General features: G+C 37.9%; 2 protein-coding genes across 2 annotated transcripts in view; one reads left to right on the forward strand and one right to left on the reverse strand.

Moving 5' to 3' along the window:
* Positions 1–13,673, reverse strand: part of LOC114546120 (low affinity immunoglobulin gamma Fc region receptor II-like) — a 1,096,214-nt gene that overhangs the window by 333,068 nt on the left and 749,473 nt on the right. The window lies entirely within an intron of this gene.
* On the forward strand, positions 4,736–11,882 carry LOC114574060 (junctional adhesion molecule-like). Its single transcript, XM_028606361.1, has 5 exons — positions 4,736–4,806; positions 7,530–7,877; positions 8,610–8,966; positions 9,429–9,746; positions 11,633–11,882. Exons 1-5 carry the CDS (start codon positions 4,758–4,760, stop codon positions 11,785–11,787), a joined length of 1,227 nt encoding a protein of 408 aa, XP_028462162.1. The 5' UTR covers positions 4,736–4,757; the 3' UTR covers positions 11,788–11,882.

The following is a 13,673-nucleotide window of genomic DNA, read 5'->3' on the forward strand; positions in this document are numbered from 1 at the left end:
GAATTGCAAGGAAGTGACATCATGATATACTTTTGTGTCTAATGTATAGGCCTAGTGTGTTTAGTGTTTTGCAAATCACTGTGTGTATTGTTTTGCAAAATGTGTGAGGCTGACATTGTGCTTATAGTTGTGCACATCTGGGCCAATGTTTTGCTCCTATAATGTAAGGTTTTGATAATTGTCTAATACTTTTGATTTCAGTGTGTAAGCAACCGGCAAAAACTTTAATACTCTCATAATACAATTATTTTTATTAATACAACGGGCAATTTTTCTGCATGCGACTACCTTTACTTTTGATACTTTAATTACATTTACAGAATAATACTGTGCCGTCTTCGGTATTGCCCTATGGGCTACACTGACAGCCAGCTAAACTCTCTCCTAACATCAAGACTCTGACGACAGTCGTTCCCACGTCCACAGGTTTAATGACGTTGCAAGGAAAGTGTGAAACTGCTGACAGACTAATCAATTCTATGATAGCGTTTAACATACAATATAGCCTAATGTTCAGAATGTAATTTCATCATTTCAAATATTTCCTTTCTACCGTTACACCATATAATTCAAGATATGTTTAGGCTACATGTAAACACTATTCATTCATATATGAATAGGACAGACTACACTCGTATATGAGTGTAGCCTGTCCTATATGACTTATAGTTGCCTAGCAACCATGCAACGTCAGTCAGAGCACCAACGCTGGCGATCACGGACATTTATACAAACATGACACAAAATAACACTGACATCAAACTAATGATCTATGAACCTATAGCTACATACCAACGATGCTACTCCAGGCATAAATGTAGGCTAATGTAGCTGTAGTTGGCTTGCTACATTACATTACAACCATAAATCACCGAAACGTTTGTTTGCAGCGTTCGTTTACTTCTTAATTACCGCTCACGCGACATAGCGGTTATCGGAGAGTCTTAAAGTGACAGCAACGTAAATAGAGAACTCATTAAGACTTGAGGCAAATTAACTTCTTACTTTTAACAGCTTATTTATAACAAAACAAATACTTTTCCATAAGAAATATTTTGAATGAAGGATTTTTTTTTATTGTATGGTTAATGTTACTAAAATAAAGAATCTATACTTGTTCCACCAAACCTAGACCCCTAAGCTACGATAATTGCCATTTGTGACGTCATGTTACATCAGCGGGAAAAATACAGATACCAGCATAGGCTACTCTCACATGACAAAAAAAACACCAACAGTGACACAATGCACATTAAACATGTTTGAGCAGAGGCTGAACCTGAAGACTGAAATACGCCCTCATCGAGTCTCATGTGTAAAAAGGGAGTTACCAGTAGGCCTGGTGTGTACAGAGGTGAGAATGACATAAAAGCTCCACTGTGTTAACACTATTGTGGAAATCTTAACCTTTCAGCCACAATGACTGCGCACAATTTTGAACAGATCCTTTCACCAAACATCTTGTCTATCAGGTTTATGTTCCTACTTTTCAATATGGTCGAGTCTAAAAAGGTAGTAGAGAAAGAAAGAAGGAGATATAAAGAACAAAGATTAAACTATTCAATGCCAACCCTCTCGCTATTATATTTCACTGAATAGCTGGCCTAGTTTCAAATGTTAGGACATTGCTTCAAGGGGCTGAATCTCACTATGACACACACTCCCATGTTATAAAACCAGCACTTCCTGCTTCACTGTTTTAAATCATGATCTCCAATGTGGCAGGTTAGGTGTCAAGTAACGAAGTACAAATACTTCGTTGCCTTACTTAAGTAGAAATTTTGGGTATCTATACTTTACTGGAGTAATTATTTTACAGCACACTTTTTACTTCTACTCCTTACATTTCCACGCAGTTATCTGTACTTTCTACTCCTTACATTTTAAAAATAGCCTCGTTACTCATATTTCAGTTCGGCTTGTTTTTATTCCGGCTCGTCATCGTTCAAAAACAGACGCAAAAAAATAAACTATCCAGATGATCGCTCCATCCGGATAGAGTGAATTTGATTGTGGTTGGAGTAGAAGTATAAACACAGCTGATCCGACACCCTATTGGTTTGTACGTGATCCATCCTGCACAGACCACAGACCCTTTTATATATGCACAGACCGGTGAAAATACGCCACCGGTGCTTTAACGACCGTTACCTACCGGACCGAAAAGCAACACGGATTTCGGTGCCTTATTTAGGTGTCACTTAAATCCCTGCGCTTCTCTCTGATGCTCCGAAAACAGACGTTAGAGGGAACTGAAACATCGCTGCACGGGACGCTAGTTAACACTTCAGTTGGCACCCACATAACAAAATTTGTCTGGCCCACCCCAGGGCCACATCCTTGCTACAATTCTGGCCCAGTTCTGGCTGGGTCCCCGGCCCAAAACTGGTCCACACATGGAAAATAGACACAAAAACAGTCCCTCCGGCCCAGATGAGGCCCACACCCTGTAAAATGATTTGTTTTATTTTGGCCCAGTTCTGGCCCAGACACTGTAAAGTGACTTGTGTTTTTATTTTGGCCCAGTTCTGGCCCAGACACTGTAAAGTGACAGTGTTTTATTTTGGCCCGTTCTGGCCCAGACACTGTAAAGTGACAGTGTTTTATTTGGCCCGGTTCTGGCCCAGACACTGTAAAGTGACAGTGTTTTATTTGGCCCAGATACTGTAAAGTGATAGTGTTATGTGGCCCAGTTCTGGCCCAGACACTGTAAGACAGATCTGGCTGAGACTCGGCTTGGTCCCCGGGCCGGATGTGGTCTAGAAACTACGACATGTTTGTTGCTGGTTCCAATGTTGACTCTGGAGGAAATGAAATGACACACACACACACACATCCATTAATGCCAAACCAAAACAAAACAAACTTTTCTTAATATTAATTATTTTCTTATATATTATATTATAATATAATAATATATATATATATATATATATATATATATATATATATATATATATATATATATATATATATATATATAGTATATATATATAGTATGTAATTCAATGGGTCACAGAATGCTAGGCCTGATATAGCCCATTCATTCAACAGATGAATTGACGCTGGCGTTGAATGAGCTAACACTCAAAATAACTCCAAATCATTGGATTAGCTATAGTGCACTGGAGCAGTTATAATAATAAAACAAGATAATTAATTAAATTTACACAATGAGATCACACTCATCTAGCCTATTTGTGATAACATATCAGAATGTTTTCTGATAGCCTATCATCGCAAACGATCTAATTGTTATAAAGATATTAAAATACAATTCTTCTTGACATTTACAACAGCTTCTAAATGTCATACAACACTGTAATGAACATTAAATTTAATTACTTGTCTTTTCTGCCGCTGAAAATGTTCCTCCTGAAAAGGAAATCTTCTGCAGACAGCAAATCTCCGGCAGAGTCCTAGAATTTAACCGCCAAAACCTTTTAATTCTCGTTGTGGCCCGACTGTGACAAAACGAACTCGGGCCGACAGTAAAAATACACAGCTACACAGAGTACGGAACTGACACTAGTACAACTGCTTCTAGCCGACACTGGCCCATTAATAAAACGCTGTATATGAGCCAGCGCGAGTAAAACTGCTTTAAGCCGACACTGGCTCTTCATAAAAAGCCGTATGTCAGCCAGAAGTGTTGTGTACACAGTCGGCACGAACTCTGGCCCATTATCTTTACTCCGATGCCGACACTGAGCCGACAGTAGCGCTTTTTAGGCGGAATCGGCCCAAATGTGCTTGCTATCTGGGCAGCAGGTAGCGTCAGCCTACGGTTAGCTAGCAGTGGGAGTAAACATGGTAAAATGCTGACAGGTAAACGGTGTAAAGTGTGTCTGTATTTCACTGGAGAGGATTGTAACACCAGCCTGTAGCTGCCGTTGTCTGATAAACACAGAAGAGATGTGACACCTTTTTCAGCCCTTCTGAGTTTGCAGGTATGATTTTAATATAACCTTATTATAGTCATATGGCCTTTAGAAATTTTTTTGGGGTTATTTCCCCACGTTTTGGGGTTAAACTGTTGTCCTTAATGGCATTTTTTCCCCCTTACATCAGGGGTCTTCAACGTTGTTTTAAGCCAAGGACCCCTTAACTTAAAGTGAGATGTAGCAGGGACCCCCTACATATTGTATGAAATTAAGTTGCATATTAAACTGGGCCTACAATAACTGTTAGGGCAACCTAAAGCCGTCTTACATACCCTTTTTTCATAAGCTATTAAAATATTAATTGTTGGCATGATTTTATAAATCATATTTTAATGTTAAATATGTGGCAAAGTAAATCTAAAATTAACTGTCTGTGGGCTGATATCTTAGTGACAGTGGGAATTTTTGCTAATAATATATTGGAATTATGATGAGGCATTTTTTTTTTTTTTTTAAAGACTCAAAACTTTACAATCATTTGGAGGCCCCCCTGCAATGACTCTGAGGACCCCCTTTTGAAGATCTCTGCCTTACATTACTTTTACTTTTATACTTTAAGTAGTTTTGAAACCAGTACTTTTACACTTTTACTTAAGTAAAAAGCTTGAGTTGATACTTCAACTTCTACAAAAGTCTTTTCAAACCCTACTATCTATACTTCTACTTGAGTAATGAATGTGAATACTTTTGACACCTCTGCCCCCATACTTTGAGAAACGCCTACTCCCTTTTTCTGTAGTAGATGCTAGATCGGACCCCCATTTCCTCTTTTCTCTGTAAATGATAAACAGTGGATCTACGTTCTCTCAGCTTATGGCTCCATTTCTGTTCCTGTTGTTATTTCTCTCTGGAGCAACTTCTGGTAAATATCACCTTTTATTGATAAGTTTTATGTAACATTAGACATTAAATGTTTTATCGTCATGGGCGTACATTTCGTCTAAACACATTTCTCAAGAGCAATTATTGACTGGGACAGAAATAATACAGCTGATATAGTACTTGTATATGTTGTGTGTAGTTGCTGAACTCCAGTAAGTAGTCTGGAAAGCTGTTTAATTCTCTCTAAACATCGGATGAAGAGATTCTTCTCTCTAATAGAGATGATGCGGAACTGACCGGGGTGAATTTAGTTTAATGTTTGACATTCGTCGGTTTTCATGGATGTTACGTTCAATAGGTCAAAGCCTAGATTGCACTCAGTTTCAGGGCATGTTGGAGAGCTAATTTAGACAGACTTATCACAGTTATTTTTTAAGTCAAAATCACCAAAAATGACACGCACTTGAGAGCGCAAAGAACTGAATTATGTCCCTAACTATAGAGGTAGTTAGGGACCGTCGTAAAATTGCAACGCCACTCATTTTAATCTTTATTAACTTTTTTGTTTTACAACAGAGAAATCTCAAACCACTTCAATTATAGATAGGGACAGCCATTAAACATTTCACACTTTTGAATTAGTAAAAATATGTAAAGATAAATAAAGATGTAGGCTATCGTTAGCAATAACGATAGTAGTATCAACCATTTTCTGATTAATGAATATATTGACATGAAACCACCTGTAATATGTCACAGACATCCCCTCACATATTTCACAGCTGTTAGTTTGTGAAAAAAATCCTTTGAAAATACCTTACCTGATTTAATGCAAATTTAAAGATTATTATTTCATCACGTTTCTCATTAATGAATATATTGACATCCAACCACCTGTAATATTTTCCAAACATCATCTCAAAACTTGCACAGCCTTTATTTTGTTTTTAAGTGTTTAGAAAATCCCTTAGCATCCTTACATCAACCACCTGTAATAGGTCTCACACATCTTCTTACAAATTTCACAGCTGTTATTTGGTGAAAAAGTCTTTAGCAAATCCCTTAGCATCCGCATAACTGATCTATTGACTATAAAATGCATATATAAAGGTTACCAATTTAATAGGTTTCTCATTTCTGAATATATTGCCATCAAACCACCTGTAATATTTCTCGGACATCTTTTTACAACTTTCACAGCTGTTAGTTTGTGATAAAGTCTTTAGCAAATCCTTTGGCATCCTCAGCAGGGACCTATTGTCTATAAAGTGTATATTTAAAAAATATTATTTTAATATGTTTCTTATTAATGATTATATTGACATCAAACCACCTGTAATATTTTTAAGACATCTTTTCACAACTTTCACACCTGTTAGTTTGTGGAAAAAAAACTACTTTGAAAAAACCTTATCAATTTCCCTGATCTGTTGGCTATTTACATTACATATAATTTAGCTGACGCTTTTATCCAAACTTATCCGACTTACAGTTGTTACATATCAGAGGTCACACACCTCTGGATCAACTAGGGGTTAAGTGTCTTGCTCAGGGACACATTGGCTGATGTAGCGCAGTGGGAATCGAACCCAGGTCTTCCACACAAAAGGCATGTGACACATCCACTGCGCCATCCCACCCCCGTATATTTAATGCATATTTAAAGGTTATTATTTCAACACGTTTCTCATTTCTGAATATATTGACATCAAACCACCTGTAATGTTTCAGACATCTTATCACAACTTTTACAGCTGTTAGTTTGTGAAAAAGTCTTTAGAAAATCCCTTAGCATCCTCATCAGTGACCTATAGTCCATGAAATGCATATTTAGGGTTAGGGTTAGGGTTAGGGTTATCAATTTAACAAAAATGACTTGAAACAATACGTAAAAACATATTTGCAAAGAAAATGCACAGCACACCAAAGAGGCTAACCTGTTGTGCTTTTGGGACAAGACAACCTTGCAAGAGGGCCTCCTTGTGTACTGAGGCCACGCCCCATCAGAATATTAAATTCTGTGTTCAGCAATAAACTGAACAGCGCAGACTGCCCGGTGCGGGAATCCCCCACAGGGAAACACAGCTGCCAGAGCCCCCGACCACTGCATCCAATCCAGCCACCAGCCAACGGCAACGCAGCGCCCCGCGCAGCGATGCCCCAGGCACCAAAACAAGGAAATGAAACCCCCGCCCCTATTCGGCCCTCTGTCCCCTGTCCCGTGTGGCCTCACCATTCCCTAGACCCGTTTGACTTTTTGTTCATCTGATGTTTTGTTTGCGGCCCATTTACTGAAGTTACCCCGGAGTTATTTGTGTCGGTAAATATATAAGATGTTAGCTTCTGATTCAGCAGGAAACTACCTTCCATTTCTGAGTGACTGATCTTCCATTTTTTAACCTCTTACTGTATTGATTGAGTGTTAGTCATTCAGGTAAATTATGAATTATGTCTAAAACTTTTCAGTTTCAGATTCATGAAAGCTTTATTGTCTTTATGAGAACACAATAAAGGGATATATATACCTAGTCTAGGTATAGTGGTTTTGGATTTGGATGGAGTTATGTGTGTTGGTATATATAGCGGATAAAGTGATTAATTTCCCTAATACAGATGGACTGAGCCCTTAGCTGCTAACAATAGCTAACTAGCCACCTGGATGGACACTACGGAAAATGTAACAGTTTAATGTGTAGGGACACACCTGTAGAGAACTGTTGAAACAACATGACTTTTTATTAATAATAGTTTATTGTTTTTCAGACCTGATTGAGGTAACAGTGAACCATGGAGATGATGTCATTCTGCCATGTCAGGCTGCTGATTCCGCCATCATAGATGTAAAGTGGACCAGACCTGACCTGGAGCCAGATACCGTCCTCTTATACAGAGATGGACACTTGAACACAGACGACCAGCATCCATCCTATAAGGACAGGGTGGACCTGGTGGACAGAGATCTGAAGGACGGAGACGGGTCTTTAATTCTGAAGAATGTGAGCAGACACGATGCTGGAACATACGAGTGTCGAGTTGCACCAGGTGGTTCAGGACGTACAAAGGGAGACAATGACTCTGAGCCAATCAGAATCATCCGTCTACAGGTTCCAGGTGAGTGAGTCTCTCTCAGTGAGTGTTTCTGAGTATCAGGTTGTAGCTGCAGCTCCTCTAGAGTCTCCCATGATGAGTTGGTCCCAGAGAGTCAGACAGAGAGACAATCAGTTCAGATCATCTCAACATTTAGAGAATAATTTACTCCTGTAAAAGTACTGTAAGAAAAGTTACCTTAAACGTAATGTACTTCTTACATTCAATAAACTTTCCTCAAGTAAAAACTAAATGACTCAATAATTTACAGTTGAAAAATGTTCTTAGATAAAAGTAAAAAATAAGTCATTACAATTTTTATTATCCAAAGCATCATTCTACCTCTCCAGAAACAACATTTTAGATATCTGAAAACAGAATTATTACAAGGAAGAACTTCAATTTCAGATACAATTTAGTTGTTGCTAGTCATAATTATAATTTCAGATATCCAAAATGTTATTTCGAAATATCTGATATACATTTTGACTAGTAAATGTAAAATTAGATAACTTCAATTAGAATTATGAATAGAAGATACAATATAATTTATTAATCGCACACTGGGGAAATTCCTACAGCAGCTCAAAACACATCAGAATAACACAAATGTACATTAAATAAACATAAACATATACAGAAAGTACTACAAGTTATATTAGTTATACTACTACTAATAATAATAGTAATAATAATGATGGAGGTCTTTTGAAGTACCATGACTTTTCTTTACTATTGTTTGTTATTGTTTTTCAGACATGACTGTGATACTAGTGCCTGGAGAAAATGTCACTCTGTCATGTTGGGCTCCTGATTCCATCAGACTTGTAAAGTGGAGCAGACCTGACCTGAAGCCAGATACCGTCCTCTTATACAGTGATGGACACTTGAATACAGACGACCAGCATCCATCCTTTAAGAACAGGGTGGAGCTGAGGCACAGAAATATGAGGTTAGGAGATGTGTCTTTAACTCTAAAGAATGTGAACATCATGGACTCTGGAATATATGAGTGTGGAGTTAAAACCGGTGATTCAACACGTACAAAAGGAGACATCGACTCTGACCCAATCAGAACCATGACAACCATCCTTCTGCAGGTTCCAGACCTAGGTTAGTGGTTCTCTCTCAGTGAGTGTTTCTGAGTATCAGGTTGTAGCTGCAGCTCCTCTAGAGTCTCCCATGATGAGTTGGTCCCAGAGAGTCAGACAAAGACAGAGATGAGTAAGGTTGTTGTTGTTGTTGTTGTTGTTGTTGTTGTTAAGGAGAAACAGAAATCTACAAATCATTTCTGGATATCTGATTTTTTTGGGATATCTGAAATTGAAAACCATGAATAACAAAAGTGACGTTGTTTGTCCGAGGAAGAATGACGACATGTTCTTTTTGAATAAGAAGAATTGAAATACAGATATCTGCAATATATATCCAGTATAGCTACTGAATGTTAAAACAGCTTGTCTGTGATGTGCTGTGGAAACAATAGGAAATAGATGTTTTAAACCACTGTGGTGCTGCAGTCACACATAACAATGCCATGAATTTTATTGATTACTATTGTTTATTGTTTTTCAGACCGGATTGTGGTAACAGTGGATCCTGGACAGGATGCCATTCTGCCATGTCAGGCTGCTGGTTCCTCCATCATATTTGTAAAGTGGACCAGACTTGACCTGAAGCCAGATAACGTCTTATACAGGTATGGATACTCGTATGAAGACGACCAGGATCCATACTTTAAGGACAGGGTGGAGCTGGTGGACAGAGATCTAAAGGACGGAGACGTGTCTTTAATTCTGAAGAATGTGAACAAACACGACGCTGGAACATACGAGTGTCAAGTTATAACCGGTGACTCTGCGCCAATCGCGATCATCCATCTGCTGGTTCGAGGTGAGTGAGTCTCTCTCAGTGAGTGTTTCTGAGTATCAGGTTGTAGCTGCAGCTCCTCTAGGGTCTCCCATGATGAGTTGGTCCCAGAGAGTCAGACAGAGAGAGAATCTGTTCAAATGATCTTAACATTTAGAGAATATTTTACTCGTGTAAAAGTACTGTAAGAAAAGTTACCTTAAACTTAAAGTACTTCTCACTTTCAATAAACTTTCCTCAAGTAACCACAAAATGACTTGAAAATTGACACATGAAAAATGTGCTCAGATAAAAGTAAAAAATGAGTCATTATAATGTTTTGATCGTTGATAATTTCAGATATCCAAAACATTAATCTTCCTCTCAAGAAACAAAATTTTACATATCTGAAAACAGATTTCTTAGGAGGGAGAACTTCAATTTCAGATAAAGTTTAATTGTTGCTAGTCATAATTTTAATTTCAGACATCCAGAATGTTATTTTAAATATGAATTAATACGCCCCCTAATTGCTGATCTTTGCAAAATTTTGTTTTGTGTTGATAGCAATTACTACGGCAGAGAAATTGCAATCAATCACAAATGTGACATTTGCATGCGTTATCTGCCAAAACACATAATCATTGATTATAGCGCCCCCTAATGGCTGATCTTCGCCAGATTTGTTACAGAGCCTCAGATTTTCATGACAAACAAGCATCACAAGTTTTGTGTTGGTAGCATTTACTGTGGCAGAGATACTGCAATTGCAAATTTCCCATTTAAATGCATTGAGTTATTGGCCAAAACAAATAAACGTTGATTATAGCGCCCCCTAATGGCTGATCTTCACCAAATTTAGTACAGAGCATCGCAGTGGGATGTTGAACAATGTTCTCAAGGTCTTTGCAGATAACATTTAATTTGGCCGAGATATGATATGATTTGTGTGTGGCAGCTAGCTAGGAAAATTTGTTTGGTTGTCAAATGCGCATACTTTAACGTAGCAAAATTATTTTAATAACTTTTGGTCAGGTCCATCTGGAGATGCTATGTACCAAGTTCGAAAAAATTTGGTTTGTGAGACATTGCGAAAAAGATTTAAGCCAAAATGGACGTGGCCTATATCATGTGATGAAGCTTGATTCAAGGAACACGGGAATGTAAGGTTTTCTAATGTGTAATGTGGAAGTTAAAGGCAAAAAACATCATAGCACCACATGTGTAATTTTTGGTAGGTGAGGTCCATGACCCATTGTACATCTACCCTGTTAATTTGAAGTTGCTCACATTAGTGTAAGTGGTAAATCCAAATCTGGGTCCCATAGGCCACCCCCACTTTGACGAATCAGTACTCCACTGTGAGCCCTAGGAGTGACGATACCCTCAAAATTTCAAAAATATCAGATGAGCGGTTCCTGAGATATAAACTTTTCCACTTGTAGCACCCCCAAATTTGTTTTGGAGCCCCAGAGGGTCATGGCAAACAAGAATCTAAAGTTTCACGATGATAGCATTTATTTTGGCCAAGATACGGCAAAAATATGACAAACTTTTCTGCACAGAGATTTGCACAATTTTCATCCGATAAACATTCTTTGGACTTTTTGTCAGATCGGTCTGGAGATGCTACCTACCAAGGTTCGTGCAGATCGGTCGCACAGTCTAGGTGGAGTTAGAAAAATAAAAAATAATAAAAATAATAAAAATAAATTGCTAATTCTCACGCATAAAAGTATAGGTGGAAATGGGATTTCAGGTAACGCGTGGATATGTGTATTTTAAATGTGCGATGTATGGTTTGGGAGTTATAGGGCCAAACTCGTATCTCTGCTATAGCGCCACCTAGTGGTGGAAGTTTTTTGTCCGAGGGATGAAGGCTGCTCCACAATCCACACATTTACTGACTCATATGTTTTATTCATCTTCAGGAAACTCCCCTCCTGTAGGCCGATACGTTGGATTGGCAGCCGGTGTTCTGGTTCTTGTAGCTGTTGCAGTGGTTGGTGTCCTGATGTTTAGAAGACGTGAGAACATGAGATCAGGACAACCTGCTGCTGAAGCATCAGCCGATAACTTCATCTAACAACTCCCAGAGCTCTTTACACCTGACTGTTTTGTCATGTGTTGTATATACAACATGATTATCATTACTGCTGTGGGTGTGAGGTCATGAGCTTATCTGCTATTTGGTCAGTTTGCCCCCCACCCGCCCATCGTGGTGGGTGGGGGGGGGGGGGGGGGGGGGGGTTGTGTATCTGAGTCGGGGATCTGTATTATCTGGAGCTCTGAGATCCTCTAGGGTCTCCCATGAGGAGATGGTCTCACAGGAGGGTCAGAAAGAGAGACCCACTTCAAATTACTTTTACTTTAAATACATTTTCCTCAAGTAGAAACTAAATATTATATAATAATATAATATAATAATATATATTCAAAAATGTGTTCAGATAAAAGTCAAATGTGTTCAAATGTTTAACAGCGGAGTGATGATTGAATGAAGAACACAGAGATGTTCAGATAATATCAACTCAGCAGTAATACACAGAAATGCTTTTCTCCATTAAACAGATTAAATGTGATAATATTATGTAACAATAATATACTCAACACTGAGCTGTATCCCTGCAAGCTTTCAACTGGAAATTATGTTTCTTTAGTTTGAAATATCAGCAGACAGAGCACCCACCAAAATATCTTATAATCAAGTGTAGAGAGCTCTTCAACATCTGTTTGGGTGTTTTGGTAATAATACATTTTTATTTGGAGGGAATTTTAAATGATTGTTTTCTGCTCGGCCATATGAAGCTGTGTATTGCCTGCTAAGAATGGGATGTTTTCAGCTAATGATTTAAAATCAATTAACCTTGAATATAGTTGATTATATTGTGAATATTGTTGTTATTGTAATTATAAAATCAGCTGATGCAGCTCAGAATATCTCAGGGGAACATAAAGGACGAGTCTGTCTCTAAATAAGACCTTAAACTGGATTATTATCTATGTTTTATGTATTATTTCCATGATTTTTGTCAAAAGGAAATGTTATGAAATGTGAACTATACCAAATTGATGAGATATGAAATCAGTGGATAATTATTTAATATGAATGAATGGATGAAATAATAATGATCAGAGACATGATGGAAGTTAATAACTCATTTTTAACATTTAGATACCTAAATGCGCTTTAAACTTTTAACTCTCTTAGCTTATTTTAATAAATCTTTATTTTTCTACATTTGGATCCCTGAGTTGTTACTTTTTATATATTCATTGTTGTGCTTTTTTATTCTTTGAACACAAATAAGGCCGCTCCAAATATCAACCCTAATATTGAAGTTACAGTTGACCGAAAGTAAATGTGTACAGGACGAAGTAAATGTGTACAGGATGATATAAATGTGTACAGGACGAAGTAAATGTGTACAGGATGATATAAATGTGTACAGGACGAAGTAAATGTGTACAGGATGATATAAATGTGTACAGGACAATATAATCCTGAGAGACTATGATCTGAATATGACAGAATCATTGGTGTCAGCTGAAGAGATCTTTGTCCAACATGTTTTTACAGTAATGCTGCTTTCTCATGTGTCGTATACTAACATACACTTCCCTTTTATATATATTATGGAAAGCCAAACAGTTCAAATACACGTGATTGTCTACGTGGACACCACGTAGACAATCACGCAGATTGTTGTAGGGGGGTGGTTGTGTTATGCCAAAAGATTTTTTTCCCTCGTTGCATTGCAAGGGTACAGAGCCCCGGAAGTGTCACAGCGATATTTCTCATTGCGTTCCCTCGCAAAAACTTTTCTTCCTTCCACTCACCTGCCCGGTGCAACACCACAATATGGATCAATAATTATTATTCGTCCCAAAACTAGTTTTGGGGTGAATTAATTATTACTATCAATTAATTACTCTGGCTGAGATTTCCTAGGAACCTTACCAAAAAGACTC

The sequence above is a fragment of the Perca flavescens genome, chromosome 19, assembly GCF_004354835.1.
Source record: "Perca flavescens isolate YP-PL-M2 chromosome 19, PFLA_1.0, whole genome shotgun sequence".
NCBI classification, from domain to species: Eukaryota; Metazoa; Chordata; class Actinopteri; order Perciformes; family Percidae; genus Perca; species Perca flavescens.